The sequence below is a fragment of the Mus musculus genome, chromosome 10 (assembly GCF_000001635.26).
Source record: "Mus musculus strain C57BL/6J chromosome 10, GRCm38.p6 C57BL/6J".
Lineage (NCBI taxonomy): Eukaryota > Metazoa > Chordata > Mammalia > Rodentia > Muridae > Mus > Mus musculus.
Window position 1 is genome coordinate 90,031,018 of NC_000076.6, and position 18,492 is coordinate 90,049,509.

At 38.5% G+C, this 18,492-nt stretch overlaps 1 protein-coding gene across 32 annotated transcripts in view; it reads left to right on the forward strand.

The window, feature by feature from the left end:
- Positions 1-18,492, forward strand: part of Anks1b (ankyrin repeat and sterile alpha motif domain containing 1B) — a 1,100,386-nt gene that overhangs the window by 158,103 nt on the left and 923,791 nt on the right. For all 32 annotated transcript variants that reach the window (XM_030245360.1, XM_006514305.4, XM_006514301.3 and 29 more), the window contains exons 2-3: positions 2,197-2,277; positions 11,529-11,685. In XM_030245360.1, coding sequence (XP_030101220.1) covers positions 2,197-2,277; positions 11,529-11,685 — 238 coding nt within the window. The remainder of the gene's footprint in view (positions 1-2,196; positions 2,278-11,528; positions 11,686-18,492) is intronic.

Here is an 18,492-nt window from a genome sequence, read left to right on the forward strand (position 1 = left end):
ATGAAACTCATGGCCTTTTAAGAGTTGAGTGTGAGACTTTAATGACAGAACTCTAGTTCTGTTTTTCTGTTTCTTAAAAATAGAAGCCAAGCTTACCAGTTTGGGCCTTTCTTCTTGTCTAAATCAGTGTTTTAGCAACTCAAGTTCTTTAGGTATGCTTTAGTTGTGTATGGATAGGTTTAGTATATAAAGTTTAAGTCAGTTTAGTAAGTAAAGCTTAGTGTGTTGTGTTTTAAGCTTAAATTACTTTGCAATTTCCTTTTTATCATCTTCTTTGACTTTGATGTTACTTCATTGCTAACACTAGGGGGTTCCAGATACTTTTGTGTGAAAGATTTCTAATTTAATTTCACTCTAGTCAGAGAATATATCTTTCTTGATTTGAATACTTTCATATAAAATGGGACTGTTTTATGTTCCATAATTTACTGTGTTTTGATAATATTCTGAGTTTATTTGCAAAAAAACTTTTATTATTCTGTTATTATAATATAAAGGGTTACATAAATTCCAGTTAGGTCAAGTTAGTTGATAATATTATTTAGTTTTATACTGATTTTATTTTTATTTCATCAACTGGGAGATGTTTTAATCTATTTTCAGACATAGGTATGTATATTTTTTGCAGTTGAGCTAGGTTTTATTTAATGTATTATGAAGATCTGTTGTTCTATGCATTAAAAACTACCTAAGATTATTCTGTACTCTTGTCAAGTTGTTCCCTTAATGGTTATGAAATGGCCCCTACTGTGTTTTGTTTACGTGTGTTGCAACCTCATTTGGATCAGGTCTGCTTTCTCTGTTACGAAGATCATTGAGGCTTCTTAGCTCGCTCTCCTGTTTCTGTGTGTTTTATAGAGGGTCAAAACCTAGGACCTTGCATATGCTAGGCAAGTCTGTACTTAGCTGTACAAGCAGCTTAGTAATCTAGGGTTTTTTATTCAATTAAATTTATTAATTAAATTAATAAAAATTAATCATTTAATTAAATTTATTTTATTTAGTTACATTTAGGGTATATTTTATTAAATCTCACTTTCCATCTATCTCTCTGTATGTATGTATGTGTTTATGTATGTATATATGTATATAATATGTACATACATGTATATATATATGTATATATATACATATATACATATATATATGTATGTGTATGTACTCACTTATGCATATCTATTCATGTGTGTATTTTCCTATGTGTATGAGTGTGTACCATATCTATTGTCTATACTAGACCTTCTTTTCTCCTTTTGAGACAGGACCTTAGATGTAGTGCTGGCTGTCCTGGAACTCCTGTATAGACCATGCTGGTCTCCAAATCTCAGAGATCTGCCTACCTCAGCCTCTCGAGTGCTAGGATTAAAGCCACGAGCCAGCCTCCCCAGTCAGAGTGTGCTTTATAAGGAAAGATTGTCGATCATGATTTTGTGTTTTCATTGCTTATCTTAATGTGTGACCTAGAGTTAATGCATTATAAATAATTCATGACTATGAATTTGTCATTAGCTAGTATCTTTTCTAATTTCACTATCAGCATGAACGTTAGATAAAGTCACTCTGTCTTGATCTTAGGCAAGTGCCTTTCACTGCTTTATTGTCTCCAAAGGCTAAAAGTAATTTCTTTAATTGCAGTGATCAAGTATAAAATGAGTCCTTTACATAGTTACATGTTAGCTCCAGAATATATTGTATAGTAAAGTCAGTGGTAAGGGCATAACTGTCAGGATCGTCTGGTGGTTTTATATGCACTTTCTTGGCAGTGATAGACAAGAAGAGTTTAAGTCTTCCCATCATGTGAACGTGTGTCGTAGTGCACACAAATCTCTTCTGGGCAGGGTGAGTGCATCAATAGAGCGGAGGCAAATGCCACAGGTCCTTAGTACCGAGTACTTGAGTGTTAATACTTAAGCAATAATAGTGAGTTAGAGGGAAATCTTGGGCCCAAACTCAGTGCATGGCAGTGCACATATATCCAGTAATATATTTTCTGAAGATGCTGACACTTGCTGTTTAATTTCTCTACATCAAATAAATGAAGTTATTCTTTGGGGTATAGATGAGGGATGCCATTCATTTCATACAGAACTGCAGTGCTTGTATGCCACACGCAGCCTGCTGCGTGACTATTGTGGTTCTTGCTTCCGAAAGCGTGACTCCGTGACTGTTAACTCTGTGCTTGTGTTTTGTCCGCAGCATCTGGCGAGGCCCCAATGTGAATTGCACAGACAGTTCGGGTTACACCGCTTTACACCACGCAGCCTTAAATGGACATAAGTAAGTGCCACTTATCCGGACGGGATGTTTTACAGATTTGGTTACATGTGATGACATTAACTGTATCATCTGCTGATTCTTTTCTCATCTCTCCAGCCTTCTGGTTGTAGGCAATTTAGCGAGGAGGCACCGAATGGTACTGATAAATTCAGCTTGGTAGGAGCATCATTGAGCATGAGTGAGATCAGAGTGTCAGTTCAAAGGAGGAGTAAACAGTATCGCACAGGAGTGATGGAAGCAGGAACCATGCTAATCCTGTGTAGTTTTAGGGAAAGAACAGCATAAAACACCACTGCTTACCTTCTCGTGACCTTTGCCTATGCCAGCTCGACACAGGAGGGGACTCTTGCCACTATCTTGTCACTAGAGGACATGGGTACTTACCTGATGTTTTCTGTCATATAGAATCACCTTTCTCAGCTCTAACCTGTTTGATCTTATGGGATTAACGTTTTAATTAGTATGCTAGTTTATGCAGTGGGGCATGAGAGAACATATAATTACAACCAGCACTTCCTGTCTGTATTTTGGCTAGGTAAGCTAAGGTTTAGCGCTAACATGTGATGCATTTTCTTGGTGTCACAGATGTTCTGTCTTTTGCTACCATAAGAGAGATGTGCCCTTTTCTGTCTCCCCCACTCCCTTTCTGTTTTTCCTTTGCAGGAATGGTGCAAGTGCGTTCCTGGGCTTGGCTCTTTTTATTTCACTTTAGAGTTTTGAGTGGGATGTGGTCTTCAGATCATGCTTGTATCCCAGCATTTGGGAAGCACAGGCTGGATTAGGAGTTCAAGTTCATCCTTGGCTACTTTGTGAGTTCAAGGGCAGCCTGAGCTACATGAGAATACATACACACACACACACATTCACACATACACACACACACATACACACACACACACATTCACACATACACACACACACACACATACACACACACACACATACACACACACACACACATACACACACACACACACACACATACACACACACACACTCACACATTCACACACACACACACACACACACACACACACACACACACACACACACACTTGTTTCTTCCCACGTGATATTTATTTAAATTTCAAACACAGAGGCCGTACTTACACTTGATCATTACTTTGGTGGCCATAAAACTCTAACTTCAAAAAAAATTTTTTTTGCATTATTTATTACCCTTACAGTTTTTCTCTCAAAACTTATATAAATCTAACCTCATCAGGACATTAAAAGAATCATCTGAATTTCATAAAATGTTATAAATTTGATCTCCCATTGTTTATATTCTCAGCATTGGATTACTCAATCACATTTGTTTTTATCTGTTGCTTTTATATTGTATTATCATATCCCATCTAGCTTAGAGTGTTTTGTTTTGACAGAATGTTTTTATTATTAAGTTGCTTTTCTATAGAATGCACATATCTGTATGCCTGCTTGTCTGTCACTATTTTCTTTCTGAAGATGGGTTCTTGCCTGTACCTCCCTACCTTGCCTCAATCTCATGACCCCTTCCGTGCCTCTGGCAAACTGGGATTGCTGATGCAAATCACTGTGCCCAGTTCACAGGTCTCCTTCAAAAGGGAAACTTATTATGAATTCTTCTTGTATCGGGATGATCAGATTCCAAGGCAAATTTAAATCAGCTCAGACTACCAATAATGATGATCCTTTTTCATTTAGAGTTCAGGTTCCTGGCGAAGGTAAATTCTATGAGGCCTGCCTGACATTTACTGTCTCGGGGCCCACTCTGAGTTACACTCGTTTCTTGTTTTGTTACAATGTCACTTCTCAAGTGCCTGAAAGCAAGTTAGGACTTGTAGACTTTCTAAATTTTCAGAAAATCTATTTACTGAACATTTTTGATTTACACACAATGGCCTGGGAAAGCATGCCTGTTCGTTTCTATTCTCAACATTGAAAGTGAAGATAATTTAAAGGAACCCAACAGTAATTGTCATCATTAGTATAAAGAAAATAGGGTTCAGCTAGGTATTTCTAAGCATCCTATCTGATGAACTTGTTTATCAACCACTTTCTAGTAAAACTCTTCAGTATCATTCCATGGATATGCTTTGGAAAAAGTAGGAAAAGTGTCTAACCTGCTAATTATTTTTAATATGTGTTATTAGTAATGCTTTTAGGCCTCAGTTCAGTGTGTATCAAATAACTGGCTAGCTAGTCTTCACTGGTCTTTCAATTACAGTTCTGATATATATGTTTTGTATCATTCATTTCTTCATTTTGTACTGTGATACTATAGTTCTGAAATTTGCATTATAAAGCATGTATGTTTAAATTGCTTACAGACTTATACACTTAGGCACCACTTATACTCCTCAAATCCACTTATTAGATAGATGGACAAAGCAGGCCATTTTGGATAAATGATGAACTAGCCACATGTATTGTAAGGTGGTGTTGTACTGAGACCCTCACCATTCTTGTTACAGGCCTATGCTTTTTTTTTTCCTTTAAAGAAGTATTTATTTATTTTATGTGAGTACATTTTTTTTCTGTCTTCAGACACACCAGAAGAGGGCACGTGATCTCATTACAGATGGTTGTGAGCCACCACGTGGTTGCTGGGATTTGAACTCAGGACCTTTGGAAGAGTAGTCAGTGCTCTTAACTGCTGAGCCATCTCTCCAGCCCACAGGTCTATGCTTTTATCAGTTTTCCATGTTACCTCCTTCCGTACTTAACCCCTCCCTGGATTTTCTATGTAATGCTATATATTTCTGAGATATCTTCCCATGTCATCAATTAGTATTTTCCCCATGGAATTCTAACTAATACTGTTTTAGGTTAAAAAAAGAGTTACTTCAAGGAGAGAAAAATATCATTAAAGATAGAACGGGCTGATACTTCTTTTGTTTACTATTGTCAATTTGCACAGGTCATTCGTTTGTTGTATTTTTCTCTAGTAAACCTTAGCAGGTAATATAAAAGCATAGTCCATTCTTGTTGCAGTTGTGGTTCCTAGATTGTTTTTATAAACGCGATTTCTAGGCTAGAGTTTGCAGACTCACGGAGCTAGGAAGGATGTTGCAGGGTCCCGTGTTTTAATCTTTGGCTTTCCATGTAATTTTCCCCCACCTCCACTGGGTGAGCATCCCTAAGCCTCCACTCTGGAGATTGAAACCGTTTCCTCCGTGTTGGTGTGTTTTCCGGAGCCCTTGTTTATCGGCTCGGAGGAGCATTTTCTCCCTGGGATGCACCATTTCACACAGAACAGTTCATCGCCAGTCAGCCAGGCTGGACACAACAGAAATTGTACTCCATTGGTGTTTTCCTGGGCCATTTGCAATTACAGAATAGAAAGTTATTACCTTCAAATGACAGAAAAATCATGGTCAGCAGGACAAAATGTACCAGGGATGATTACCGTCCATTTACACTCAAACATGAATCCCTTAATTCTCTTCTGAATGGCAATGCCTGTCCTTCTCCCCCCTCTTCATGACTTTTCCCTCCCATCCTTCTCTACCTTCTTCCACTCCTCTCGCCTGGTTGACTTTTCTTTCTTCCTGTGTTCTGTTGTCTTATTTTGTTTTGTAAGTAATTAGTTAATAAATGCCCGGGGTGGAAATCAAGACTCCATGTATGCTAGGCAAACTCTTTGCTCCCACGGTTACACTGACCACTGACAGTTCCCTTGTTAGGCCCCTCCCTCATCGTTTCCCTCCCTCCCTTCCTTCTTTCTGCCTCTCCTCCCCTCTCCTCTCCTCTCCTCCCCTCCCCTCCCCTCCCCTCCCCTCCCCTCTCCTCCCCTCCCCTCCCCTCCCCTCCCCTCTCCCCTCCCCTCCCCTCTCCTCTCCCCTCCCCTCCCCTCCCCTCCCCTCTCCCCTCCCCTCCCCTCTCCCCTCCCCTCCCCTCCCCTCCCCTCCCTCTTTTTCAGAAGTGGTGTTTCTTATAAGCTGACCTTGAGAGACTCACTCTTCTCCTGTCTCCATTTTACAAGGGCTGGGATCACATGCCTGGATATGTTTTTTTTTTAAAAAATTTTTTTCTTTACTGTTCACAATAAGATTTTTATTAAACTTAACTACTTATATTTCATTTTATTCCCTTTCTCTAATTACGAAATTGCTCCTTACTTTCCTTAAGTCTTATTTCTCAAATGCTATTGGATGTGTTTTCATACTACTTGGATACTCTTTAAAAATAAAAGTATCAACAAATTATCTTTCTTCCTTGGAGATATGCATGGTGTGTAATATGGCATGTGTAGAGTTAAGATACTTTCCACTTTATCTCTTTTAGCACTTAATATCTTATAAACTCTAGTATCTATAATCTAAATTGTATGTTAAATTGGAGCTAGAATCCAGATAGGAAGTTGTTTGTGGTTTTGATTTCTGTTTTTTTTTTTTCCTTAGTTTTTTTTCTTCTTAAATAAAAGTGGGAGCACTCTAAAATTTTTATAATCAGACACCCAGAGTTGTTGGAATAGCTTGAAACCCCTTTGATTTAATTGTTCTCCCCTCCTCCAATCTAGAAATTGTAAGTGTGAGTTTATTTTTTTTTAAAGAAGCTTCGGTGAGCATGGGCCATATGTCCCCCAGCCTCCTGGGCATGCCCAGCACACCTGAGACTTTATTTTTCTTTAAGGAGAAGCAGGTGGCCTCTGGGAAGTCTGGTGTCTCGTCTTATGAGGTTTGAAACTTTTATTGGTTAGTTAGTTCTGCAACCAGATGAAGCTGCTATTTTGAGACCTACTGACAAGCAAGAGGATAGAATGGACGCAGTTGTGATGAAGTTACATGGAATCTTCATGAGAAAACAGAGAAAAAAAGTGAAGTTGGCACAACCAAGTACTCTGATTTGCTTAGAATTTAATCTGAACTTCTTCAAAGATATTTAATATTAATCAGAAATGTTTCCATATTTATCAGAACATAAATGTAAATGAGAGTGGAAAAAACCAATACTTTAAAATTTGTATTTTTACCTGAATTTACATATATCACATGCAAAATAATTAAATTATTTAAGTTGTAATACTTTTGATTTAATTTGATACTTGGTTTTGCCTCTGGTAATGAAATTACTTTTTCTGTGACCTCATGTCTTAGTTAGGGTCGCCATTGCTGTAAAGGGGCACCATGATCAAGGCAACGCTTAATAAAGACAAACAATTAAATGGGCCCAGGTTAGGGTTTCAGAGTTTTAGTCCATTATCGTCATGGCAGGAAGCATGGGAGTATGTAGGCAGACACAGTGCTGGAGGAGCCCAGAGCTCTTCATCTTAATTTGAAGGCTTCCAGGAGTTGTAGTTTGAACATTTAAGACCTCAAAAGCCCTGCCTTCAGTGATACACTTCCTCTAACAAGGCCACACCTTCTCTAATAAGGCCACACCTCCTCCAAGAAGACCACACCTCCTCCAAGAAGGCCACACCTCCTCCAAGAAGACCATTCCTTCTAATAGTAGCACTTCCTATGGGCCAAGCATTCAAACACAGATTCTATGCAGGGCTAAACTTATTCAAACTAGCACACTCATCTACCACATTTATATTAGGATTTCAGATCACCTTTTTTGATGTGTGTGTGTGTGTGTGTGTGTGTTGGTTTCTGACAAAGGTAAACTCTTATGAGGCCTGACATTTACAGTCTTGGACCTGACTCTGAGGTACATTCATTTTTTGTTTTTTGTTTGTTTTTATTTTTTCTTACAATGTCACCATACACAGTCCTCAAGTGGCTGAAATCAAGTTAGAACTTGCTAGCATTGAATTCAGGTTTTGTACCTGCTAAGTGGCTGAGTCACTCCTTAACCTTGGACCACAATATCAAATGCTCTCGATACGAACCATTGTTACTTTATTTGTAAAACACTTCCTAGTCTCAGAGATATCAGCAGTGTAATCCGAGGAATGAAACACAGCCAACATCCTTAGTCGTTTGCCTTCCCTGAATAGGGTATTACAGTTAACCTAAATGAAAATAAAAAGTAATAATACTGAGTTGGTATTCTGTTACTCTTCAAATTTAGATATAGAAAGCACTTACAATTTAATTTGTTCTTAATGAGCCTGTATGGAAAAGACCATTTAATTAACAGTAGGTATGATACAACTAGATGCACCATAAGACAGATTAGTGACAGATTATTAATGATAGTATCTATTGTGTTTACAGTTCAGTAGAACTGCCAGGTATTTACTTGATTAAAAGTCAAGCTTTATATTTAAAAAGTGTGTTTTCAAACCGAATCCGAACTGAGATGGTTCACTAGTGAATAAATCCTAATAAGGGGATAGAACTCAACATGAAAAAAATTAAAAGAGACTTTAGATGTACAGATGCACGCATTGAGCAAGCAGCCTCTGTGACTCTCAGGTTCTTGGGAGGCCGAGGCAAGAGTGAAGACCACCCTTAAATTCGGCAGGGCCTTTGCTCAGAAAAAAGTAACTATGTTCAGGGATAATAGCTAAAGCATTTGCTTACGTTTCCCAGGCCCTGGATTTAATCGCTCAGGACAGTAGAAACACAAAGAAATGTAGTAAACACATGCACAAGTGTGACTAGAATAATTGGGACAGCTAGGTGACTCCGCTGGTAAAGGCTTTGTTCATCAAGTCTGATGGCCTGATGTACCCACGTGGTGGAAGGAGAAAAACCTACTGTCATTGACAAAGTGCCTGCTAACTTCCACACATGTGTGCCCCCCCTAAAATAAACTAATGTAGTACATTTCAAAAGATAGTGCTTAGTGATGTTCTCCTTCTACCTTATATAGACTATCCCTTTCTGATTCTGTTATGAAATGGTTATAATACTATACACAATACAAATATTTAAACTAAGTCACTGTTTAAAAATAATCATTTTTCAATGTGTCATGAATTTTCTGGATAAACAGTGAATGCATATCATCAATATTATTAGGAAATAACAAAATTCAAGTCAAAGAATAAATTCTGAATTTTTGGTGAAAGTAAAAGGAAATAAAAGATTTCACCCCATCTTGTTTAACTTCCTCTTGAAAGGTATTTTAGTCTGTGTTGTATTACTGTGATGAAATATACAAGGCTGGGTTACTTTATAATGAAAAGAAAAGTAAGGGGATCATTTGGCTGCTTCTTTCTCTACACTTGTTAGTACTACAACAGATTTGGAACATAGAGCCCAACTCTCACTCTTACTGGGTTTTACTTATTTGTAACTATTGACTGGATTCTTCTTATCTCAGTGTGGTTATTTACTTATCTCAGAATTGAAGACCCTAGGACAGCTCTTATGTGGCAGCAATGAGGAAAATCATGTGACCCGGATAAATGTCAAATTTCACTTTCACCTGCTTTTGTTCTGGTTTGATACAAATTCCCATGCTTACATAGTGCAGAGCCAGTTGTTACGTGACTTTTGTGACTCCCATTCAGCATTCTTACCGTGCATCAGCAGTAGACGCTGTTTTGTTTTTCTAGTATTTTTTCTTTTCTCCCAGAAAGGAAAAGAAAATAGTATTGAAATGAAAAGTTAGGTAGTTAGTTGGCATAGCTAAGTCAACCCCCAGCCTTCTAAATTCAGATCTTGTTAAATAATAACTTTTTAAAAGACATGTTAGGATATAATTTATAGGACTGGAGAGATGGCTTAGCATAGGTGCAGCTAAGAGCACTTCCAGAGGACCTGAGTTCAGTTCCTAGCACCCACATTGGGCCGCTGATAACTACTACCTGTAGCTGCAGCTCCAGGGCTGTGATTTATTCTGGCCTCCACGATCACTCCACATATCCTCATGCACACTCTAACGCTCATGGGTGCACACGCACACACGCACACACACACACACACACACACACACACACACACTTACAAAAGTACAACCAGCTCTTGAAAGAGATATTATTCATGTCTTATTTTCTCAGAAATCTTATTAGAAGATGAAAGTTTCTGAGAATGCATAAGCATATTTATAACATAGTCTCTGTTTTTCTTTTTCTCTTAATCACAATTTCATGTATGTTGCAACTGTATCTGGTCGATAGGCTACATTTGGGGCAGTGGATTTAACCATTTACTGTTATTTTGCATTGTATCTGTTTCTTCTGAGGTATTAGGATTCTAACCTCATTATTTTTAGTTGGCCACTTAGTTTTTCTTCTTTACCAGTCTTAGTTTAACCTCATGAAAAAAATTAAATTTAGATCTTTCTCTTATATTCATTCTTTCTATTGGTAATTTTTTAACCCTAAGGATTGACTTTAGTTTATAATTGTAATATTCAGAAGTATTTTTTTGCCTGCCTTTACACATGTGTATGTCTGGAGTTTCATGGAAGGATTATTAAAATCTGTGTCTCTGTGCAGCCAAGTGAAAATGTGACTATTGTTCAGAATCACATTTTTGTATTATTTTATAGGAAGCTCAGTATAATATTTAGTAATAATTATTATCCAGCCCTTCTTGAGGTTAATTCAATGAAGGTTTCCACTCTGGAAGTCTGGTGGGGTTTAAATATAGAAGTCTGCGGGTAGCATGGGAGCTGTACTGGGGATTATAGCAGAGATGGAAATTCTCTCTTAGATGAATTTCATTCTGGGGACCACTTCCTGGGCTCCGGGGAGAAAGAGGAAGACAGGATGGATCGTATATTCAATCATGTTATGTGCTGTTGCTGTACAGCTACCAAATTCTGGCTTTTAATAGTAATCTAGTACTATAATCATTAGCTCCCTTACCCACGTACCTAAATTTCTCTTTTGTATACATCTTAATTCCTTCAGCCTAGTTCTCTCTAGAGGTGATATAGAAAACACCTAAATTAACCTTGGCACTTGATAACTTTAGTTTCTGGAACCAGGGAGTTTGCTTATAGCGTCAGCTTTTACTTCAGGTTAACTTTCAGACACGCGTTATCATGAAACATAACAAGTTGATGATGTAACTTTTGATTGCTATAACGAAATTGTATATATGTACCAAATGCATTCTATTAAGTAATTTTATTGGTTAGTTAATGATCTGGGTATATACACAACCATTTGTGCATGTGTGTATGAGTGTGTGTGTGTGTGTGTGTGTGTGTGTGTGCATGCCTGCATGTATCTTGGGAGGGCTTTGAGTATTTTCTAAGTAAAATGATCTTAATCCCAATTTTAAATTGTAGTGCCTCAAATGACTGTTTTAAATGCCAGCTAGTCTCTAATAAACGACCCTAGCTGTCTAATAAAGTCTGTGTTGTTCAGCCTGTTTTCTTTTCTGTTGTTTCTTTCCTTTCGTTTACTTCTTCCTCAGGGACATAGTTCTCAAACTGCTGCAGTACGAGGCATCCACCAATGTAGCAGACAACAAGGGTTACTTCCCCATTCACCTGGCTGCCTGGAAAGGAGACGTGGAGATTGTGAAGATCCTCATCCATCACGGACCTTCCCATTCCCGAGTCAATGAACAGGTGCACCCGCCGAATGCTTGCTCATGCTGTATTTTACTCTCAAGTTTTGCAAAGGCAAAGCCACATTGAAAAACTGATCGCTTTTATCTTTACTCTGCCAAAATATCATTCTACTGCTGAATTTCCTAAAGGAGAAATATGCACAGTTCTTTGGATTTGGGTATGATGCACAGGCTCTGTGGGTTTTGGTATCATGCACAGGCACATTTGGTATAAAGATCTTCTGTTAAAAAGAAAAAATCCCACATATAGGAAGTAATTGTAAAATTTTTGCCTGCCTTATAGAACATTCATTTTAAGTCTATTGAATATTTAAAGATGGAATGATATCTATGTTAGTATGAGAATTATTGTTCCTTTAATAAAATTATGAATGCTAAAGTAAAGTTTATAGCGATCATTTGCATGTTTTCCATCTATATAGCATTTTCATAGTTAACACACTTTTTTGTGGGGGGAGATGTAAAATACACTGTGCACAGTTTCTAGTCTCTCTAGTCTCAAACTTTCTTCTAAACATGCACATGTGAGACAGAGATGTGTAGAGTGAGCCGAGCACCACAGAGAATTATAATGTTAGCTATCTAGAGTCAGAATGGTAACAAGAACATAATATCTGTATTACAAACAGTGAACGGATTTAGAAAGGAATTCAGTTCTGAGCACTAGAACAGACAAGAGTGCATTTTTAGAGAGGGAAATATGGCCTCGTGATACAGTGTAACAGACACCTTGAGCTCCGAATGCCCCCTACTGTTCCCATTTTGTAAAACTATATTTGAAAACCAGCGTGCAGTCCGGCAATTGAATTATAGCCATAGTATCAGCTGCAGTTGGCTGCTGTCCAATACCAATGTAAATAGATCACTGAAGGGCAAGAGTTTCTAATTAAAGGGCAATTACCACAGTGTTCAAATAGCTATAGATTTCACAGACCTTTGCCTGAAATAAAGAGTAAATAAGAATAAAAAGAAACCCTAGCTTTAAACAACAAATGTAAAAGAAAAAAAAATTCACCCAAATGAAATGTTGAAAAGGCCAATCAGCAAAGAGCATTTTATTTGTCAGAAAAGTATCTCATTAATTTTTATGACAATAAAGTTTTGTGTTTGTATAGTTGCAGAAATGTAGATTTTTCCAAATCAGGACGCATTCAAGTATTTTTAAAAGTGACAGATAAATGGCTATCTTTATCATCATATCATGCTAAAAGGAAATTTGTGAGAATTTTATTCTGTTCCTGAGATACCAGATCTTACAGCATTTACAGGATGAGCCATCTGGTGGTTATTCTTAAAATTGTCAGCATGGCACACAGCCAACCTGAAATAACAACGTGGAAAAAACAACCCAAGGTTAAAGAAAAGGTTGTTGATTTACATAAACAAGATGTTTTTTAAATGACACTAAAATAAGAAACATACAGTGTACATTTATATTTGAAAGCTGAAAGTCTTAAATGGTGTCTTGGTATTTGTGTGAAACACTTGTTTTTGGTAATATTGAAGATTAATCAAATTATGAACAAATTCCTTTTAAGAAGACTGGAAGTAGAAATTCTCTTTTTCATTTCCATTACCATGTGCTGTGGTTTGGTTGTCAACAAGTTGAACACTTCTTAAGACTGCTTTGGTGGTAGTGGTGTCTGTCTGTGCCTGTGCATGCATGTGCGTGAGAATGTATAGACCAGTGTGTGTGTGTGTGTGTGTGTGTGTGTGCGCGCGCGTGCACTAGTGCACATGTAGTTGTATGAATGTGCATGCAGAACCTGAGGCAGCTGTTAGTCCTCAGCCACCGCCTGCTTTGTTTGGGAACTGAGCTCACTGATGAGAGTTTCGGGCTGGCTGATGATCTCCCTCGGCACTAAGAATACAAGCCTGTACCATCATGCCTGGTTTTTTGTTTGTTTGTTTGTTTGTTTGTTTTTTGTTTTTTAATGTGGGTTGAGAGGCTGGGGCTTAGCATCTAACCTTTAGCATCTTAGCATCTTAGCACCTAGCCCTTAGCATCATAGCATCTCAGCAGCTAGCAATTGAGCTGTCCTCCAGTGCCATCTCAAGACTTTTCATCCTAAATTTGTCCTTCCATTTTAGACCAATACCCCTGAGAGAGTCAGAAGTGCAGACTTTATTCTTATAGCAGTAACTTGAATTTTAGCTCTCCCCTCCCCCTCCCCACAATGGTACAGAAATGTTTTTATCTAATTAGAAACTTTTATGTATTTAAACAGTAGCAGGAGGAATGAAAATCAACATTAATGATGACTATGGGAAATCAGTCATTGTTCTAAGTACTTCCACCTGCACAGTGTTCCTTAATTCCCGATGTTACTTAATAATTGGAAGTGAAATTACCTTTCCTATTTTATAGCTGAAAAACAGAGTTCAGTTAAGCTAAGTAAATTGGTTAGGGTCGCATGCTTCTGGGTGACCCGAACTGAGACTTGAACTCTGAGTACAGGGTCTTACACACTAATGCTGCCTTCCTAGACCCTGTTACTTACAGTTTCCTGTGACAGGCAAGCCACGGCATCAACATTATCTTACTGATTCCTATCACAGCCTGGTAAAGTAGGGATTATTATGGCTGCTGTCTGGATGAAGCCATGACCTTAGAGAAGAAGAATATGTCCATCTTCTTCTGTTAAGACATGGATGCATCTGTTAAGACATGGAATCAATGTTTAAAAAGGTCCTTAGCCAATTACGTAGTCATGCATGGCATTGAAATTATGCCTTTTGGTCAGTGTTCCACTGTTTCTGAAGAGGATCTTTGACTTCATATATGGTTGTCCCCTCATCAGGTGTCCAGTACCCCAGGTAGAAACCTCTGTCCTAATATTCCCATGCATCTCTTCAGATTTTTTTGGGGAAAGCATTTGTAAGCAATTTCACTTCAAAATGCCTTCATTGTTACTTGGGAAAAGTGCCAATGTTTATATCACGGTTTATGAATCGTCAACAGACTTCTTTTTTAAAAAAGATTTGTTTATTTATTACGTATACAGTATTTTGCATGCATGTATGCCTGCATGCCAGAAGAGGGCATCAGATCCCAGGATAGATGATTAGGAGCCACCATGTGGTTGCTGGGAATTGAACTCAGAAACTCCAGAAGAGCTGAGTGCCCTTCATCACTGAGCCATCGCTCCAGCCCCAGACTTCTTTTTAAAATAACATCCCATTTACTGCTTTAACCATACATTTGCTGTGTTGCTGCGTAGTGTCAGGGACTGTTTGTCCTTCTGTGTCTCACTCCACCGTTTTTGTTTGGGGCATCCCTTTTGTGTTCTGGGTCATTCAGTGACATAAGGATTGTGTAAAGGCAAGCTCTGCTGTAGCACCTTGGATCTGATACATGAGATGATCATTAAGTGTTCCCGCCAGGAGAGACACGGAGTGGAACAGCTCAAGACCTCCTCATGCTCAGATTAGCCCATGATTCAAAACTTACAAAGTAGCTCTGGAAGTTTCCATTTAACATTTCAGACCTTTGCTGAGCATAAGGAACAGAGATTGTCCATTTCGATATTACTGGTTGGTACATACGATAAGCGTTAATATCACCAGTTAGCAGAACATGTTTTTTTTATGCTGTAACATCAACTCAGGTTTCCTACCGAGCTTATAAAACTTCCAGATAAAAAATAGTACAGAGTCCATTTTAGAAAAGAATTTGGTCAGTCTTGTGTTTTAATTTTTTTTTTAAACCCTGCCTGATATCTTTTGGCATATGAACCACACCTTGTGGTCATAGAGAGGACAGCGTTCTTACATAAAGATAACGACCATTCAGGAATCTAGTGAGTTGTGAATGAGGGCTGTGCTAAGGCTTCCAGGTGGATCCCGTTCCCCATCCCATTCTGTACAAAAGCCTCGGTGCAGAGGAGGATCATGGCAGAAAACATGGAAGGACATGGACACAGGAATACACAGGGAATGCTAAATGGGGTAATGGATTTGGTAGGGAGGGGCAGCCAGGGAGAAGTGGAAAGCAGGGAGGGAAGGGTGGGTGTGGGTAGGTGGGTACATTGCTCATATATGAAGTTGGTCGCAAACGATGAACAAAGAAATAAATACAAGAAAGGTAAACTCTGGTACTACGTGGAAACAATGAAGAAAGAATGGCATTATTTTTAGTTCTTTGCATGTTTTGTGTGTTCTGTGTACATCCATCTTACCCCCCCCTTACCCTGGCCTTATTTTTCTCTTTAATATACTACTGGGGCAAAAATCCTTGTCTCCAAAGGACGTTGTCTTTGGTATTTGAACTCAAGTCTTTTGATAAATGGGGCTTGTCAGCTGTTTTCCTTCTGTTATCCATTGTCTGTAAGTGGTGTAGTAGTAGTCAGAGGCTACTTATTTGGTTAAAAATGAAGAATTCAGAACCTTCAAAGACTGTTTTCTCTAGATGTACTAGCGATTGTTAATCAATACACCTTCATAGTCTACCCATTTAAAATTACATGTTTCTTTCTTGGACCGTTATCGAGCCTGACACAAATATGTAATCTTGCCTTTTTAAAGACACTGCAGTTGTGTGGTCTCCGCTGATAAAAGCCCAAGCATGTGTTGATTGCGGATGAAAAACCTGTGAACATTGTCTCCTAAGTAGGTCTTTAATGATGGAGATAATTTCTCCTGAGATTTGAACAGCACTAATTTGGTATTATTAGAAGGACTTACAATTTTCCTCCTATTCTCTAGGCTAAGGGCTGTGGAAAAGTAGAGAGATCTTTGAGGGCTCATTACTTCATAATTGGCCTTTCTCTTTCTCAGAGAGATATTACAGTTTGAAAAATGGGATTTAGCCCTTTTTAGACCAAGGGGAAATTGGACTGGCCAGGGAGCATATTTTTATGTCATTTTTTTTATGTGTTAGAGTAATAAGCCTGGGCTTCTGATGAAGCTTGGAGAACATTCAAATTTAACAAAGTAGGGAGTCTGAGACTATATGTAGTCGGTCTTTATGAACAGGGACAGAAATGAAAGTAAAACATCTAATTAAACATCTAAATGAAGCACAAGGTTAATTCTTGTACAAACAATGCAAGAAACATCTTCAGGTGGATTCCCTCCTGCCTGTCTGACCCCAACTTTCATCCACTGTCTTTAAAGAGTGGGCTTGCTTGCTTGTTTGTTTTTAACTTCCCATTGTCCTGCACTGATACTAGACACACAAAATAAGAAGCCCTTCCTCATGCACGCCATCTCACCCCTTGGCTCTTCTTTAGGTTCTCAAATCTTTCTTCTAGCTGCTTAATGTACTGGTTTGTGTTTTCCTTTGATCCAACACAGGCCTTCTTTTTTTTGTTTGTTTTACTTTGGTTTTGGGGTTTGTTTGTTTGCTTGTTTGTCCTGCAAGGTAAAGATGTGCTTGAGTTTAAATTGTCTTTTTCCTTTTTGTTTCAGTAGGGGCTACCATATCTAAGAGGCAGCTCCTCCTAGTTCAGTGAGCTTTGGGTGAAATCTCTGGAAGACTTGAAGATACTTTCAGAGCTTCTTTGTCAGCGTAGTGGCAGATGGAGGCAGCGAGAACTTAGGCTTTAGGTTTTGTCAGGTACCAAAAGGTCCTTATCTTCTTAGATGTAGTGTGACTTTTTTTTTTTAATTTTTATTTTAACTTCCCTACCCATGAAGTAAAGATGTTAATACCAAACATGTAAGATTTCTGTAAAAGTTAATAAGGAAATGCTTGTAAAAAAATTGTAGTTGTTTGGTGAGTGTTTAATAGGTACCACTGCTATGTTGGAAGGTCCTATGTGGTAGTAGTTCAGACATTGGGTCTGGGCTACTTGGTTCAAAACCTGAGCTACATGTCACTTCCCATCACTGTCTTCAGTGGGACCAAAGCAGCTCTACAGGTGATGCTAGAGCACTGGCAGAATGTGAGCTGTCAAGTGAGTCTTAGCTGCTCGTGGGAGGTGATTCTACCGTTCCACAGGCTTTGGGAAACACGGCAAGGCTTAAAGCACAAGCTCTAACTTGATGCTACCCTTACACACCACGGGATGACTGCGTAACCGAAAACCCACTGTTCAGTTATTCAGTGCCTTACTTGCCTCACCCAGCAGGTAAGCATAGTGATGGGGGTAGCCCCCATCTTATAATGGGGGCTGCGTGAGTGAATACATAAAATGGAACTCTGTCTGGTGTTGAGCATTCACTGTGAGGATGGCTGTGCTAATGGCAGCTGATCTTTCCCTCTGGAGCCTTAATTGAGATTCTTTCACTTGTGCAGTTAGCACTTCTGGCTCACAGTTCTCCCAACCGACTCTGCCGCCTCTGGATACAGCAAGACCCCCATCTGCTCACACCAATTGTCAAAATTGTCTGATGGCTTGATGTGCCTCGTAACTGAATTCAATTTTTTTTTTAAATCTTGTTAAAGTTCTAGGAAAATGTCATTGTTTTTTTTTTTTTCAATAGATATTCTTATAGGCTGCAAATGCAGTAATCTATATTCTTGGTGACTTGCCTAGGTGTGGGTCTAGGCCTGTTTCTTACCTGTGTTTTCAAAAGGATGCTATCACCTTATCCTAGGGGTAGGAGTCTTCAGTCTTTCTGCAAAGAAGAGAAGTTTTCAGATTTGTTACTCATTGTATTTGTGGCAAAAAGCCCTGGTTTCTATTTATTTAAAATAAGTTGAAACAATCGGGGTAACTTTTCTGTAAGTCTGTCATCATCAGGAATTTATCATCTCAACTCTAGTCTACAAAGTCAGTCCTTCAAAGTGTCTTACAATTGCTATTAATCTTCCTTATTAACAAATGTCATAGAAGTAAGTTCAGTGCAGGGAATGCTGGCC